The following is a 17,595-nucleotide window of genomic DNA, read 5'->3' on the forward strand; positions in this document are numbered from 1 at the left end:
ACTAGCACATTTACTGATTTAAATTCTCTAAATAGCATTTATCACTATTTGACTTTTTTCTTATATGTTTGTTTCTTATTATTGTGCCTGGTATCTATTAGACACTCAGTAACTCTTAATAGAATAAATGGACATTATGACCAATACATAATACAGTCTGATGACATGAACCTCTTGAATGAAGTTCTCAACAGATGTTAGTTGTTGATACCTCAAAGCCAATCTCTCATCTCTTTAACATTTCCTAAATAATAGATAATTTTAAAAATTAAAATACTTAAATCAGACAGAAGCATATATACCAAGTATGATTAGTGTTTATTTGTAAGAAAATAGTCTAATTTTAGTACTTTAATGCATAGAACACATTAAGAAATCTAGGAAGGCCTCTACCAAGGATGCCTTAATCAGGCAGGCCTATTTGAATGCGCTTACTTTTAAATTAGGCAGGGTTCATAAACGTTAATTTAATGTGATTACATCTGAGATATTAATACTATAAATGTTAACAGATCCTTATAAAAGGCATTATGTCATTTTTCTAGTAAGATGAAAGAAACAGAACTTTTAAGCATTATTGATATCCTCATGTTTACCCTAAAGATTTTTCACCATGAATCCTTCAATCCAGATTTCAAACTTTTGCATTTAATAATTTTGTTACATATAGTACTTAATCCATCTCTAATTATGTGGGTTTCTTAAAGCAACATTATTAAGGCATAATTTAATACCATAACATTTATTTATTATAAGTATGCAAGTCAATGACTTCTAGTAAATTTACAGAGTTGTGAAACTATCACCACAACCCGCTTTTAAAATATTTCCATCGGCTAAAAGTTCCCTGTGCCTTTTACAGCCACTCTCCCACTACTGATCTGTTTTCTGTCTTCCTAGATTTGCCACTTCTAATAGTTTCTTATAAGTGGAATTATACAATACAAATATTATAGTATTTTGTGTCTGTCTTCACTGAGCGTAATATTACACATGCTAAAACAATCTATGTTGTTATGGTATCAGCCCATTCTATTGCTGAATACTATTCCATTGTGTGCATGTACCACGTTTTGTTTATCGGCTCATCAACTGATGGCAATCTGGACTGTCTTCAGTTTTGGGGTTTTAGGAGCAATGCTGCCATGACTGTGTATGCAAGTCTTTTTGTGGATATATGTTTTTACTATTCTTGGGTAGACACCTGGGAATGAAATTTCTGGATTGTATGGTAAATTTATGTTGAACTTTCTAAGACACTGCCAAACTGTTTTCCAAAGTAGTTGCACCACTTTACATTTCCACAAGCAATACATGAGTTTTCCAGTTTCTCCCCATCCCCGCCAGCATTTATTACTGTCTATCTTTCGACAACAGTCATTCTAGTAGGCAAAAATGCCAATATAATGTGGTGGTTGAAAATCAGATGCTAGGTCAAATTGTTTGAATTTAGATCACAGCTTTGCCACCTATCATCTTCCAATTTAACATTCTTGGCTATAAAACATGGACAATGCTAATATCTATCTCTCCCAGGATTACTAGAGGATAAATGAACTAATATAACTATTAGCTTACAAAGTATCTGGCACATAATAAATTCTGTATAAGCATTACCCATCATAATAGTTTTGCTATTATCATTTGCAAAGGTAAAATGTACTTATACCCTGTGGATTATAGGTAAGCTGTGGATTATAGGTAAGCTTTGAGAAGCTGTTTATGTTCTCTTAATTATCAGTTCCCTATAGGTGTTGGCCTATTATGATAGGTATCACAAAGTCCAGGCACTAGAATGCCAGGTGCTATAAAAATCTACAAAATCTATAAAAATCTACTATTGAAAAAAACCACTACAGATCTCACACATAATTAGAATGGGTAATACTCTAAATAGCCAGAATGACCTACCAGGCAACTTTATTATTTTTTTTTTCATTGATAGTCATGCTTTTTATTTTTAAAATTTTTTATAAGGCAACTTTAGATAAAGATAGGAATTAGACTATCTGATTTAAATAGTGCCTATCATTTATTTCTAAAATTTTTAAAAAATGTTTTATTTATTTTTAAGACAAAGAGAGACGGAACATGAGTGGGGATGGGGCAGAGAGAGAGGGAGACACAGAATTTGAAGCAGGTTCCAGGCTCTGAGCTATCAGCACAGAGCCCGACATGGGGCTCGAACTCACTAACTGTGAGATCATGACCTGAGCCAAAGTCGGACTCAAATGACTCAACTGACTGAGCCACCCAGGTGCCCCCTATCATTTATTAATAAAATATATAAAATAATTTATTGATTAATAAAATGTGCCTATCCATGGAAAAAGTTGAAAGCTGGTATAAACAAGTTGTTTTCCCTTACAAAGTTGCATTCAGTTCTCAATTACTTGGCAGTAAGGTCCTTCTTCCTCCCTTTTCTTTACTCCATCTATTTGTTTGTCTCTGTTTTTGGTTTGCTTGACTATTTGCATGATTCATGGATCACTGCTGCTTCTGACCAAGGAATGAGTGGAGAGCCAGGCAAACAATAACATTCCCCCTTCTCAAATCACTATTATGACCATTTTAGACACTTTTGCAGAGAGGTACAAGTCCCAACTGTTTGTGAAATATATTTCTGATTAATAGCTTTAGAAGATGTTTTGCATACATGTTACTCAATCTTAAAAGAACATCATGAAAGCCTTCCAGATTACTTTTTCCGAATTTCCAGATATAAGCAGTGTGCATTCCACATGCTTAGGTCATTGCTGTCCTAAGTTCTCCAGGTTTCAGGAAGTCTTTGGGTACCCATTTAATTCCCTAACAGTGATTTTTGAGAACATTCAACTTCTTAGCTTTCTCTGTCTCATTCTGGGACAGAATGTAGGTTATAGTATAGTAAAAATATTATTATCACTTATTATCACTATTTTCACTTACCTGTGTTACTATCAATAGTCATAAACAAAGATAAGGACAATATAAATATAATATTTAGCTGTCTCTGCACTGACATGTTTTTATCCATTTCTGAAATTCTAGGCTTTTACAAAAATAGCATGAATGTATTCTGTCTAGTTTTAGAAAGATATATGGAGGTAGGTTTTCCACAGTATGAAGGCAGAATTTGCTTATAATTTTAACTGGATAACTTATAAGATAATAAGTTATCTGTCACTATGAATATACAGGCCGGATAACCAGACATACAGAAGAGGTCAGTATCCTGGATGAAGTGCCAGATGGGACACGTGACCCTCCAGAAGGATGAACTTCAACCAATGGGAGAAAGAAGGCTGGAAGGAATGGCAGATAAATTTTCTCTCACTTTTCCCTGGGATGGATTGTCCCAAGGCACTATTTTCTATCTAGTCTATCTGGAGATGTTCCATGTGGCCAATTGACTGTCTGTATTGCTTGCAGCTTGTGAAGCAGTGGACTACTCAGTAATGCATTACCTTGTATTCAGATCCCAATTTTCTTTTTCTTCTATTCCCTTTTTCTCTAGCTACTCTAGATTTTACTTTCTAAACCTTAGCACTCGGCCTTTTCTTCAGGTGCTGTTTCCAATCAGCCTAAGCTAAGATACATGCTAGTGAAAAGTTAGAATAGAAGGGTGTAAATTTTGTTTTAAAATTCTTTATCAATGCATAAAAATAGTAGCAGGGGGTGATGATGATAATGGTGACATAATTAATATCCAACATCTGTGGGCACTGTGTTGTAGGTACTGTTTGAAATGCTTTCCATGTGATAATATTTAATCCTCATAACCATCCTATGAAGTAGGTATTATTATCATCAACCCGACTTCTCAGATAACAAACTTGAAGTATAAAATGTTCACAGATCCAATAAAGCCAAAGTCATATAGCTAGTGAGCAGCAGAGCTAGGATTTCACTACAAGCTATTTGATGCATTTTCATTTGTGCTGAAGCGTGCATCAGTAAGATGTAGTCTTATTGGGCTTCCTGTGCCTGGCTGGCAATCCTGAGGTTGATATTATTGTCTGTGTTGCAAACTCCAGACAAGGCCGTGTGGGTCCTTGCCATACTGTTTATGATTAGGATATAGTCTCTAGGGAATGGAGGTCTCTTTCTTTCTTGCTTGCTTTCAAGAACGTGCCATTGTCCCAGATGCTCTACCTACAAGGCTACTCAGCTTGCATCAAACAGAAGCACTGCAAAACACCTACTTGGTTGAACCAAAGTCTCTCGTATCTTCCCTTATCATAGAGGTTTATCAAAGGTCTACTTTATGTTATACTTAATTCAGGGCATTTGTAGTTTCACCTTGAATCATACTTATCACCATCATCCCAGTGTATGTTATATCCACCTTGTATGCAAACAGACATGCCCATGCTCAGGCTCATTACACTCCATCATGTGACTGTTTGGGGCTAACCTACAATGGTTCCCACTTTGTGTGATGTAAGATACTAATGACTGAAAGTGACCTATACTTTCCTTTTGCCTTTCTGTTGCTCTATTTAAAATAATGACTACAGAATCTCTTTCAACAAAAGGTCATTTGTGTCAATGGACAGAACACAGAGGATCAGATCACCTGTGGTAATTGCAAATTAATGCTCTCTTGGCAATGCATTAACTACACACTATTGATCTACAATTGAATCATAGAAGCTACTGAGAAGTGATTTTACTTTCCTATTTTTTGTGCTTTTATTGCTTTTTCCATAATGCATTTTTCTTTCAACTGGAATTTTCCCTAATTGTCTCCATTTTTAATTTCCTACAGTGACATGACTTCTAACTTGTAATTAGAATCTGTAAAAATTCATGTCTCTGTCTCAAAAGCCTTTTAGAAATCTACTGAACTATAACTTTGATGCCATAAAATACATACATGATACACAGATACATTGCTAGAGAGCCAAATTCTTGAATGATTTTTTTGTTCACTTAGATAAAACAGAAAAATATTTGGTTCTCTACCTGAAATTACAATTTGTTGAGTAGTCGGTAGTAAAACATTCAAAAGTTTCCCTTAAATGCATTTTCTTTGGGAACATTAATGATGAAATTTTCTTTTCTAGAACAAACTTTTAACATAGAAGTAAACAGTTCATTTCAGAGATGAATTTTTTTAAGTATAATGTGAGAGGAAGATACAATAATCCAGTCAATATTATATATATCTGCGTTGGATGTTACTGACAAAGCCCACAGTTCCTCATGTTTGTGCCAAACTCTTAACCAATAATTATTCTATCTGGGGGAACCAATTATAAGCTTGTATTTCAATGGTGAACTTGATAATGTTCCTACGCTAGACAGGTCATCTGGCCTAAGCCTGGTTTCTGAAATGTGAGTTAGGAGTCACTGAACTAAAGAAATACCCTGACAGCAATTCCCTTTAGAAGTTCTCATAAACCTTAAACTTATCATTGATTTTCTAAACTTCTAAATGGGAGACATAGCTGTGATTTCCACTAAAGGTCTTCCTAAAATGTTTTTAGGCCTGTAAGAATTTTAATATTTCACTACATTTTTTCATAATCATTATTTGCATCAATACTCACAATTAATACTGCAAAAATAAATGTGCACTCAAATTGTTTGCCTGTTCTTTATTTCTCAGTAAATCGTTATCATCTGTTCCAAAAAAGCCCTTAATAAATGTCAATTGCACTACTGGAATTACATAATCCAGTTATTCTTTTTTCTAGGAGTTTTAAATTAGAGACAGATACAATCAAAGTTGATATTCATTAATCTTAGAGTTGGACCGGGGTGCTGAAGTCTCCCTGATGTGCCAAGCTTTGCTGGGTGGCAAGAAGAGTAGCTGAACCAGGGTGGCTGGAGCAAGAAAGAGCCACTCCAGGGACTGGGACTCTGATTTGTGGTATTCCCTTCAACATATTAAATGTCACTTCTTCCTTACAATGACCCAATGAGATAGGTCCTATAAACTCCATTTTATAGGTGACTACACCAAAGTGTACAGAAGTTAAATAAGCTCAAATTTATTCAGCCATTAAATGGTGAAACTCGTGGTTGAACAAAGGCAGTAGAACCTCAGAGCTCCTTCTCTTAACTACCACACTATACATAGCAATACAACCACCTCTGGATATCTAACAATGGCACACAATACTATTAAGGATCTTCAAGGACAGAATGAACTGAAGTTTTCAAAAACATGCTAGCAACCAATAATAGGATTTATTAAATAAATGCATTAAGAGCATGATGTTGAAAACATCAGTTTGCAAGATAAAAACCAAACCTGTGTATTAGGCAATGATATGGAGGCATAAGGCAGAACTACTGAGCTTCAATTTTACCTTGGGAAGAAGAGATACCACTAGCCTTTCTAAAGCAGGTCTCAGAGCTCAGTTCCAGTTTTGATTCAGAGCCCTATGTGTTCCGTGGTGCAGCTACTGTCTGCAAGGGTCTTCTTTCCTTCTCCTCTTTTCTACTCTCTCTCAGCCTTAGACATATCCTATATCAAGATCAGAAAGCAAGCAAATGAATCTTAACATTGTCTAATCTTTGAAGATGATTAGAAATCAGACCAAAATCTGCTCCAATAAATATGGGCTAGGAAAAAAATCACCAGTATCTCAACAGAAAAAAAAGAAAAGAAAAACACACTTCAGTAAATTCAGAATGCACCACCACTAAAATGATGACTGGATCTTTTGAGAAGAAAGTAACTCCAGGAAGTCTAGTTTGCTGTGAATATATTGTGGGGGTGATGGCCAAAAGTGAGGCTTTACTACAAGACTTACATGAGGCTTGTACACATGTGTGTAGGTGTCAGGAGGATAAAGTTTCTAAGGTTTGGTTTGTTATAATTGCAAAAAGAAACCACTGCCCCTAAACATAAAAATGTATTTAAAAAAAATCAAAGGATCTGGTCTTAAAATAGCGTGTAAAAATATCAAAACCTGTTTTTTTATCCATCAGAAGAAGGATAGTAAGCATAAGAGACAGAAGTCATTTAAAAAGAAGATAGGCCATAACCCAGGAACATCATTATTATCATAAGCTAATAATTCAGTGTCATTTCAAAACTGTAACTAAGAAAAGTGATAAAGAATTGGGACAGCACATGCAAAGCAAAATACTGGGGTACAAAACTGAATGTCATGATTAGAAACTCTTAGGGAGGTAGGCATTTATGAGGAATCAACTGTGAAATGTCCTTTTGGTCTATGTTTTCATTCTTTTCTTGTGAGAAAAAAAAAACAGAATGGCACAAACAATCTATTCTAATCTGAACCCTTGGGGGAAAAATTCAAATATATTATGTACATGATAGTACTAAATGGTTCTGGAAAGAGACTTTTGTTAGTCCGACTTTTGGGTTAATATTTAATAATATCTTTTTTGTGTAGAAAGTTGATGTCGACATTCTACTGTTAACAAAACATGCACTTAGAGATATGTTTCCACTAGAAGTGATGTTCTTGTGTTGATAAAGTCACATTTGGGGGACCATTGTCCTCGGGAATAATCAAAAAATTATCTGCAAGGCAACTAACCAAGGATGAAGGAGGCTGTCAGTATCCTTAGAAGAGGAGGGAATTGAAATCTTAGAGGATAAAAACATTAATTAAAAAGGGAACAAAATGCCATGAAAGTACAAAGTAGACAGGGCCAACTGGGCATTTATTTGTTCTTGAATCTGAGAAGAGAGAAGGGGTGTGGTGTCAGCCTGTGAAAACATAAAGACGGTCACTCTTCAATACTTTTCCATTAAACATAAATAACATCAAAATCCACCCTCAAAGTATGAAGAGTAGTTATTGATAGTATTCAAAATATATTACCTCCCAAAGTGACTATTTCTAACAGTCATTTGGATGGACAAATTATGGGATGGTTATTAAAAAATCAGTTATGCCCAATCACAACTCATTTCAAATGATACTGATAAATTCAAAAGCTTGAGAGAAAAGCAACAAAGAAAACACAATATTTGGAAAACAATATGTGACATGAAAATATCTAAGCAACTGGGTTTTTTTTTTAACTGAATAATAAGAGGATAAATAGTAATTTAAAACTTTGGTCAGGAATATGAAGATTTTTTGACAAAGAAGTTTAGTAGTTAACCATATCTCTGCATACAATGCGAAAAGAAGCAGACAAAATAAAGGATCTGGTAAGAGTCAGGGAAAAAAAAAAAACTTTGGCCAAAGTTTATGCAAGATCAGATATTTCATATGGCTGTATCTACAAACATCTTTGCTAACTCATGGTTATTTTTTCACATAAAACAGTCACTATGTGATGTTTATGGTAAAACTGTCTTTCAAAAAGATTAGACTTAATTTCAATTAATTTCCTTTGAATTTAGATGTTAATCTTCCTACCAAGTGGAGAGTGTGTAATCATTTGAAGGCCTAACAGGTTTCCATTTAATTTCCTCTATTTGCTTATAAACAACACTGTTGCACTGGAATCACGATGCTTTTCAAAAATTAAAACCTCTTCTGTTAAAAGTAACCATCCATTAAACTAATTTAAAATAATGTAATAATTGACACAGTAATTGTAATTTCATTGAATGGATACTAAGAGCATATTTTTTTCTCATATATCATTCTAAGAATATAGGATTTCTATTTTTTTCAATACCCACTTGCAAATTGTTCTTAAAATTGTAAATGAAGCACTCATTAAAAGCTAGGAAACAAGAAACTGCATAGTGGAAAGAAAAATATATCTATTTTAACTAGCTATGTGAAACAGTTCAGATGCCATTTAAAATAACTGAATGGTATTGACTATTCTTCATTCCTATATCATAGGCTTACTTTAAAGTGAATGAAGATGGGAAAAAACCTAAGAAACCATTGAATAACTACTTCCCACCTACCCAATAAAAATTGAGAATATAGTGTGCAAAATTTTTATCCTCTCAAGACCCCCATCAATAGAGCTGAAGCACTGACATCTTCCTGCGTGCTATGACCAAGAGAAAATGTCGGTAAAGCATCTGCACTCAGGTGGAAACAGTGTCATCGTCTGCTTCAATTACTTCTTTTTCACTGGTTTTAATAAAATAATACATCTCTTGATCACATTAAAATATTCCATTTAGCTTGAACTAGCTCCATTAGAACAGCTTTGATTATTGTAAAAAATTGATTTGGTTATCTAAGTTTAGTGAGTGTCCATCACATGACCATGATTCTTCACAGCAAATGCCCACTATGCTCCCTCGTTCTGTTGTATTTCAGGATTTTCTATTAACTTCAGTGACAAACCCTAACAAAAGAAATGGGATAAAAAAAAAATCCACCCATACAATCTCAATGAAGGCACAGGTCATAATTGTACATGAATGAACTGATGGCTTCCTATAATTTCCGATGTCCTGAGTCAAAGTCCTTAATAGATTAAATTGTAATGGGCAATATCATTAAATTAAATTATAGAAACCCAGAGTCATTCAGTGAAAAAAAGGTAGTATAGTACTTATATTCTCTATCTATATACAATAGAGAAGAGTGAACATTTTGTAATGAAACTTATCACTAAAAGCAACTGACTTAGTCTGGATTTTAGCTGCAACAGAAATCTCTAAATAGTTTTTTTTATTATAAGAAACTGTAAACTAGTACTAAATCAGAGGAAAGGGATATAGGACTCAGCAGGAAGGCTAGGTCTGGGAGTAAAAAACTAAAAGTGAAAGCATAACAACAACAACAAAACCCCAGTTTTAATTTATTGAAGTCCTCTCTTCAAACTATGTTAAAGGAGAATTATTCAAGTTATTTATTTACTGTCCTCTTCATGAATAACTAATTGGCAGACAGAAGCAAACTTCTATTCTTCAGAGTAACCCCACAGAAGATTTTAAGACCTCAAGAGTTTATGAAGAGTTTGAGAATATAATTTAATAAGGAAGTACTTACAAATTTTAGTATCTGAAATTGACCAATAATTTTCACCTGTCCTTTTTAGAGCCTTAATTTGCATATTCTAATTAATGAAAACCTATCAAGTAAGAAGAAAAATCATATTTCGAACACACTGGAGTTTATACAAATAAATTAGAAATCCATTTAGCTGACAAAGTTATAAGAGCAGATACCCAAGAACACAAACACATAATTGGTTTTGAACCTTATTTCTTGGCCACAGTCTTGTATTTGGTTCTTTTGTAACAGTCATTTTCACTCCAAGGATGTACTAGGGAAATGATCTGGAACCCAAATTACTCTCTAGCTAATTCCTTAGTTTTTATATTCAACATTCACTGAAGCATTCTGAAGGTAGAATTATTGGATGCGTCACCACTGAGAAGTTAACATCCTTGTCAAAGCAAGTTGCAGAATAAGATAATAGAAATAAACAGTGCCACTGAGAAATGATACATTCCTAGAAATGGTAAGAAGACTTCAAAAATTACCCATTAAAATGCAACCTGAAACTCTAAAAGGCATTTCTGTTTATGAACTGCAAAGTGATCTACAATATTTTGTAATTTTTATATTTTAGTTAACCCTCAAATAAAAATTTAAGCAAGTGATGCTCCAACATTAAGTATTTTCCTTTGATAACATTTCCCTGAAATTTACCTTTTCAGTGAGGCCTCTTTTTTTTTCATAGCACTTGTGATCTTACATACAAGATAATATACTCATCTTTCATATTTATTACATGTTATGTGTCTCCCCTCACTAAACTGTAAGCCCTGGAAGTAATGAACTGTTGCCTGTTATATTCACAGAATAATTTCAAATCCCTATAACAGTGCTAGGTATGTAGTACGTTCTTAATAAATATTTATTGAATGAACAAATGTATGAATGATTCTCTGTGATGCATAATGATTAATAAGGGATGCATGTTTTATCACACTTATCCAACTTATGAAACAATTTTGGCTTTCCAGTTTGAAATGTCAGTACTTTTTCTAAAGTCACATAGAAGGTCACAGCTGTTGAATTCATTTAAATCTGAATTTGAAATTACTAAATCCTTATTCCAGTAGTGAACTCACCTACCATATACCTACATAGTCTATGTATATGTATCAAGATCAGAATCAAAATATTTATTTGTGTCACTATTTGTACCCATTCCTTCTCTTTCTATACCCCAGTGTATCAGCACCACCACCCTGATACTTAAATGCATTTCTTTGATGACATCATGTAAAAAATGCATTTTGTCAGTATGTACTTCACTTCTGAGTAGAAAAAACTGGAAAGGTAAATTTGACAGTATGCCATCTAAAGATATATAAGGGGATGAGCTCTTCAAGAGAACTGTTATAGAATCAGAGAAAGGGACAGAGTTAGGTAAAAAGAGCCAGTGAACAAATGGCATCAGAGAAATACAGGGTGTTGATGGAGGGTTTAGGGCCTTGAAGTACATGTAAAAGACATGAACTAACTGCTGGAGAGAATTTGATGGTTTTTTTTTTTTTTTTTTTTTAAAGGCAAAAACAGATGCTGACTAGCACCCACGGCCCAGCTGACATTAAACACTATGAATTTGAAGTAAATCCAGTTGGCAGAGTTACTTGAACTTTTCTAATAATATTCAGCAGCCCAGAAGTATAGAAAATTAAAGGTTAGATTAACCCAGGATTAGGGAGCTGAACAGGGTGAAATTCAGTTACAATGAAAGAGACACAGAAATATTGCACATTCTCCACCCCCTTCAAATGTCAAGTCAAAATTCTAAATGCAAGGGTTTTCCCTCTCACAACTGTATGAAGTATATCTAATAACAGTATTAAGTATCTCTTAATACTGATTTTAGTTCATACTTTAGCTAAAATTCGTTTAAAAATGTGTTCTGGCTAAATAAAACTAAAGCTAATGGTAGAATTGGTGCATAATCTATAATCTTCTACCAGTTAAAGCCTATGTGTAGAACTTTGCATTTTTAACAAAGTCATTTGGGAACTAACAGTTTACATAGCTGGAAAGTCTCCCTGCAGTTCCCAGATAGAGCTGAAAGGGAAGTCCTTTGGCAACCACTTTGTACACCATGTTAACACCTCATCACCTCTTCACAAGCTGGTTAAAAAAAATCACAACTCCAACACATTTATTTAACAAATTCACTCAACAAATACTGAGTATGTTTCTGCTGTATACCAAGCAGTCAACACATTGGGTGACCAGTGTTTTAGGATGAGGCCTGGTGCAAGAAGATTAATTGAGCAAAATGAATTTCCTCTTTTGAAATCTGAGCCAAGAGGTATTAAGCTAGTGAGGCATTTCATGTAGAAGTTGGAGCTGAAAAACTACCATGTAGAGTGGGCCCAAGTGTCATGTGGCAGGTAGAAGTCCAGGGGAGGCAGAAACAAGGAGTAAGCTCTGGAGACAGAGTGAAAACTATAGATTCCTCTGAGGGAGAAATCACATGGACCATAGAAGAGAGATGGAGAAGATCTCTCCTGAGAACTGACCCATTGCTTCTTACAATTCTAGTCCTAGGCTCCACTGATGCATAGACTATAATAGACTCCATTTTCTTAAGGTACTTTGAGTGATTCTCTGCTTCTTGATCCAAGAGGAGCCTAAGCAGAAACCACAATTTGAATGATTATTTCACCATACAGTTTTGTGAGGACATATAGTATTCTACATATGCTGACATACTATGGTCCACACACTAAGTACACCTCTACTCGGCACATTTGTTGATTAATTTTTCTATGTTTTCACATTTCTTCTCTTCTTAGCATCCGTACTCTAAGGAATAAGCTGTAGCCTGAATATGTGAGCCTTGAGTAGGTGGGGAAGACCTGCCTATTACTGATACTCGCATCTTAGAGGTTCTAGGAGGGGGTCGGCAATGTGAGCAGTTGGAAGAGCATTGGCTTTACAGTCGTAAAACCTGATGTCTGTCCCTAGCACTAGTCATGTGACTTTGGCTACATTACTTTCATCCTTCAAGCTTCAACTGGTGTCAAAGTACAGGCACACCTCAAAGATATTGTGGGTTCAGTTCCAGCTCATCACAATAAAGCAAATAATGCACTAAAGTAAGTGAAATGAAATTGTTTTGGTTTCTCAGTGCATATAAAACTTGTGTTTATACAACACTATAGTCTATTAAGTGTGCAATAGCATTATGTCTAAAAATGTACATCCTTTGATTAAAAAATACTTTATTTCTAAAAATGCCAACCATCATCTAAGCTTTTAGTGAGTCATAATCACTGATCATATATCATCAAAACAGATATAATAACAATTTTAAAGCATGAAATATTGTGAGAATTGCCAAAATGTGATACAAAGACACAAAGTGAGCAAATGCTGTTTGAAAAAAATGATGCCAGTGGACTTGTCAGATGCAGGATTGCCACAAATCTTCAATTTGTAAAAAATGTAGTATTTAAAGCGCAATAAAGTGAAGCACAATAAAACAATTTCACTCTTGGGTAGGTGTGGAAATACTGTATGTAGCAGCAGCTAGAACCAGCACATGGAAGAATGTCAACAATCTTCACCCTCATGTGTGACTTGCCTAAGACTACATGTTTGGAAATAAGCAAGCATCTTTTCTGGGACCCTCTCATAACCTACTTGCATCCTCCAGTCCATACATTTCTCCATGTTCATGAAAGTAAATTCAGGTGATATTCAATCCTAGACATACATTATCCTCATATTTTTCTTGAAGATGGTGTTCCTTCTTCCTATATCTTTCCTTCCTTCCTTTCTTCCTCCCTTCCTTCCTTCCTTCCTTCCTTCCTTCTTACCCTTCCCTCTTCCTTCCTTCCTGATGTCCCAAGATACTTTCTTTAATATTTCCTTTCTTTTTAAGGAATTTCCTTTAGCCATTCTTTTAGTTATGGTCTCCTGTCAAAAAATTCTCTTAGTTTTTCCTCAGCCAAGAATGTGTTGATTTATCCTTTGTTCCTGAAGGATATAGGATTTTAGGTTGGTAGTTCTTTTCCTTCAACAACTGAAAAATATTGTTCCACCTCCTGGAGTTCATGCTTTATGATGAGAAGTCTATTTTGATTAAAATTGTTTTCTCCCTCTAGGTGAAATTTTTTTTTATTGTTTCCAAGGTCCTTTTTTTCCAAGGTCTAGTTTTCAGAAGTTTGACTATAATGGGTTTTGGTATGGATTTCTTTAGATCTATCATATTTGAGGTTCATTCACCTTCTTGAATCTACAGGATGTTGCCCTTTTAACAAATTGGGAAGTTTTCAAACATTATTTCTTTGTCATATCGTCCTTCTGTGATCTCTTCTCTGAATGTTAGATCTTTTGTTATAGTCTCACAGTTCCATGAAGTGCTGTTCATTTGTTTTTTTCAGTCTTTTTTCTCTGTGTTTTCCAGAGAGGTTAATTTCTATTGCTCTGTCTTCCATGTCACTGGTTCTTTCTTCTGTTGTCTCCATTCTGCTGTTGAGCCCATTAACTGTTTTAAATTCTAGTTATTATAATTTTCAGTCTTGAAATTTGGTTCTTCTTTATATCTTCTATTAGCATTCTGATATATATTATTTCTACCTTAGATTGTATTTTGTAAGAGGATGTTAACTCTGATTGTCAAATTAGCAACATGAGATATTTGTTCTCCACTTTCTTACCAGAGAATATAAGTGAAGCTAAACTCTATGCTTTCTAATTTCATTCAATGCTAGGTAGTAAGAATCCATATTAATGGAGTATGATCTGAGAGGTCACAGTTTAGTAATCATATGAAAAATTTTATCCCTGGGTAAAGTTAGACCATCTAAACCTGCATATCTGGCCTCAGGGCCAGATATTATGCTATAATGCACCGAGGCACTGTATTGAGTCTTTGCTCAGCAACATTATAACAAGCAAGTGTATAAGTAATAAGTAATAAATTATATGTAGGAGTGCTATTAAGAGTATAATGTATTACATCTCAAAGTATTGCATTATGACAATAATAGAATAATTTCTCACAGCTCTATATCACAAGAAGCTGATCAATTTATATTTATATTTGGAAAGTTTTGTGAAACTAATAATTTCCTTGCTTTAGCTGCCAGGAAATTCAGAGTCAAATTTGGTAGATTTCGTGTATTGGTCTTACCCTTGACTTCAATTCTTTTTCTTTATTTTTTTCCCCAACATTTTATTTATTTTTGAGAGAGAGAGAGAGAGAGAGAGTGCAAGCAGGGGAGGAGCAGAGAGAGAGGGAGGCACAGAATGAAGGAGGCTCCAGGCTCTGAGCTGTCAGTACGAAGCCTGATGCAGGGTTCGAACCCATGAACTGTGAGATCATGACCTGAGCCAAAGTTGGACTCCTAACCGACTGAGCCACCCAGGTGCCCCTCATTTTATTTTTCAATCAAAATTTTACTTTTACCCAGACTTCTTCAAATATTTGTTTTTTTCCAAGTTCTACAGTGTGCATTTTGGTACCTGGTTTCATTTATTTTGGCAACAGAGAGAAAAAAAAATATTTTTCAAAGATAGAGTGTTCATAAGTCCTTAATAGGTCAGGGAATAAATCTCAGGTTTGTTCTCTACTCACAACAGTAACTTAATGAGTGCTGCCATTTTAATCACACACTGTCTCTTTCTCAGGAGACCTTATACACATATATTTGCTATCACATAATTTACAGTGGATGTGTTCGATGGAGCTCTTTGAAGGGGCAGACAAACACAAGTACTACCTGAAGGACTGAGGCTCCACTGTGGAGAAACTGAAGACCACTTTCAGCCGAGTCAATTCCACCAGTGGCCAAAATGGGAAATCCAGGCAAAGCACGAGCAATGGAGGTCACAGCTCTCAAAGCAATAGGTCTGATGGCTGTGCCTACAGAAAATGAGAATAATCAATGGTTAGCATATGTTGAAAATACTGCCTTATAATTATTATTATGTAATGGTAGTATTGTCCTAAACAAAAGTCAAATTTCTTTATCTGTATTTAAGATATATATATATATATATATATATATATATATATATATATATATATATGTAATACATATACATTGCCATGTTTTATAGTATGCTAATTTGATGGATGTGTATTTACTTTAAAATTTTTGATGCTATTATTGCAAGCAAACGTGTTATGCAAGTGGATATAGCAACTGTAGAACTCCTGCATAAATTACATGCATAATACAATTTGATATACAGTAATGTGTAAAAGAGTATATGGAATGTTCAAGCATCTGTTTTAAAAAGAACAAGGAACAGCAGATTTTGAAAAAGAAAAACAATCGCATACAGTGCATAAATAGACATACAGCTCTGTTATGTATAAAGCAGCTGGTGTGAATAGAGATACTGTGAAAACACTCAAGGTGCTGATGAACTTACAGATTCCATATTGCTTTTTACATGTATTACTCATAATTTGATGAAATTTAGTGAGCCTAATATAATTTTTCAGACATTAGAAAGTTTCAACCAAGGTACGGACAATTGCTAGAATTTAGTAATTAAAGAGTATGTGCTTAATTTTTTATATTTAGCCAGACATTACCAATATATTATTCCCTGATCATAATGAAAGCATCATGGATGGACAGAATACTTGGGGGACATTTTTTAAATGATTAACTGCACTAAAGCTGCTTTCAACTATCAAGGGTTAACACACTCTGAAGTAAATTAATGCTTTCATCATATTGGGATGTAATTTGATATTTCTGGTGTGGACTCATAAGTCAATGTTCTATAAAGGTATTTTCTGAACTAAAAATAGCTCTATCTGTGCAAGAATTTGACATTACCTCAAACCAGGGTTCCATACACACACAAAAAAAACCCACAAACAAGCAACTGGTAAAATCACCTCATGTGGTGGGTACTTTATCATCACCTCCACCACCACAAGCATCTCCACTGGCATTTTCAATTTGTATTTATGGGAGCATTCTCTTTGAGGAAGCGCAAAGAATTTTCCTTAAAATTAGTGCATTTTTTTATCTTGTTCATAGGCATTTCAGATGATATTGAATGTATCTGTAACTGATGCTTTTGCATTAACACCAAAAATGTGTATGGAAATGTCTGTTCTTATTGCTCCCACACCTTAAAAAGCTTCCACTAGATATTAATGTCTCTCAGTCAAGAGTGTTCCATGTTGACACTTCAGAGTTCCATAACGGACACTGAAATTATAAGGCAGGAAAAATGAGGGCAAATTAGAAACTGAACACCAAGATCCTATTTCTACCTCAAAATGTTTATCAGTGATTTCTCAGTCTGTCTGGTTTAACCATAGAGGAGGTAACATAGTAGACAGAAGAATGCATAGCAAGAATACATACCCACACTGACACTCACATACATATTTATATATACAAATCTTTAGCTGTACTAAAAAAGATATCAAAGTAAGAATAAAACTTAAATGAAAGCATTATAAAGGAAATCTGTAACTTAAATAAATATTTTAGGTAGAGATATATCTATGTGCTCCTTATATCTGATATGTTCAGGACATATTAAGCTGATGGCTTTTACATACATGTTACTTTGAAATGATAAACACTGGGATTCTTTTTTTTTTTTTTTTTTCCTCATTTAGTTGACCCTAGAGAGTAAAGGAAATTTGAGCTAAGCAGATAAATAATTTATTTCTAACTGCACTGTTAGAAGACTATCATTAACACTAAGGGATAAAATTTCAAAGTGGTACACA

The 17,595-nt window shown here is 34.4% G+C and overlaps 1 protein-coding gene across 2 annotated transcripts in view; it reads right to left on the minus strand.

The window, feature by feature from the left end:
* DPYD (dihydropyrimidine dehydrogenase) overlaps positions 1-17,595 on the minus strand; it is an 878,551-nt gene that overhangs the window by 142,034 nt on the left and 718,922 nt on the right. For both annotated transcript variants that reach the window (XM_086717643.1, XM_025935274.2), the window contains one exon: positions 15,608-15,750. In XM_086717643.1, the coding sequence (XP_086573769.1) occupies positions 15,608-15,750 (143 nt within the window). The remainder of the gene's footprint in view (positions 1-15,607; positions 15,751-17,595) is intronic.

Source organism: Puma concolor, chromosome C1 (assembly GCF_028749965.1).
Source record: "Puma concolor isolate L17-30 chromosome C1, mPumCon1.1.hap2, whole genome shotgun sequence".
Classification (NCBI taxonomy): domain Eukaryota; kingdom Metazoa; phylum Chordata; class Mammalia; order Carnivora; family Felidae; genus Puma; species Puma concolor.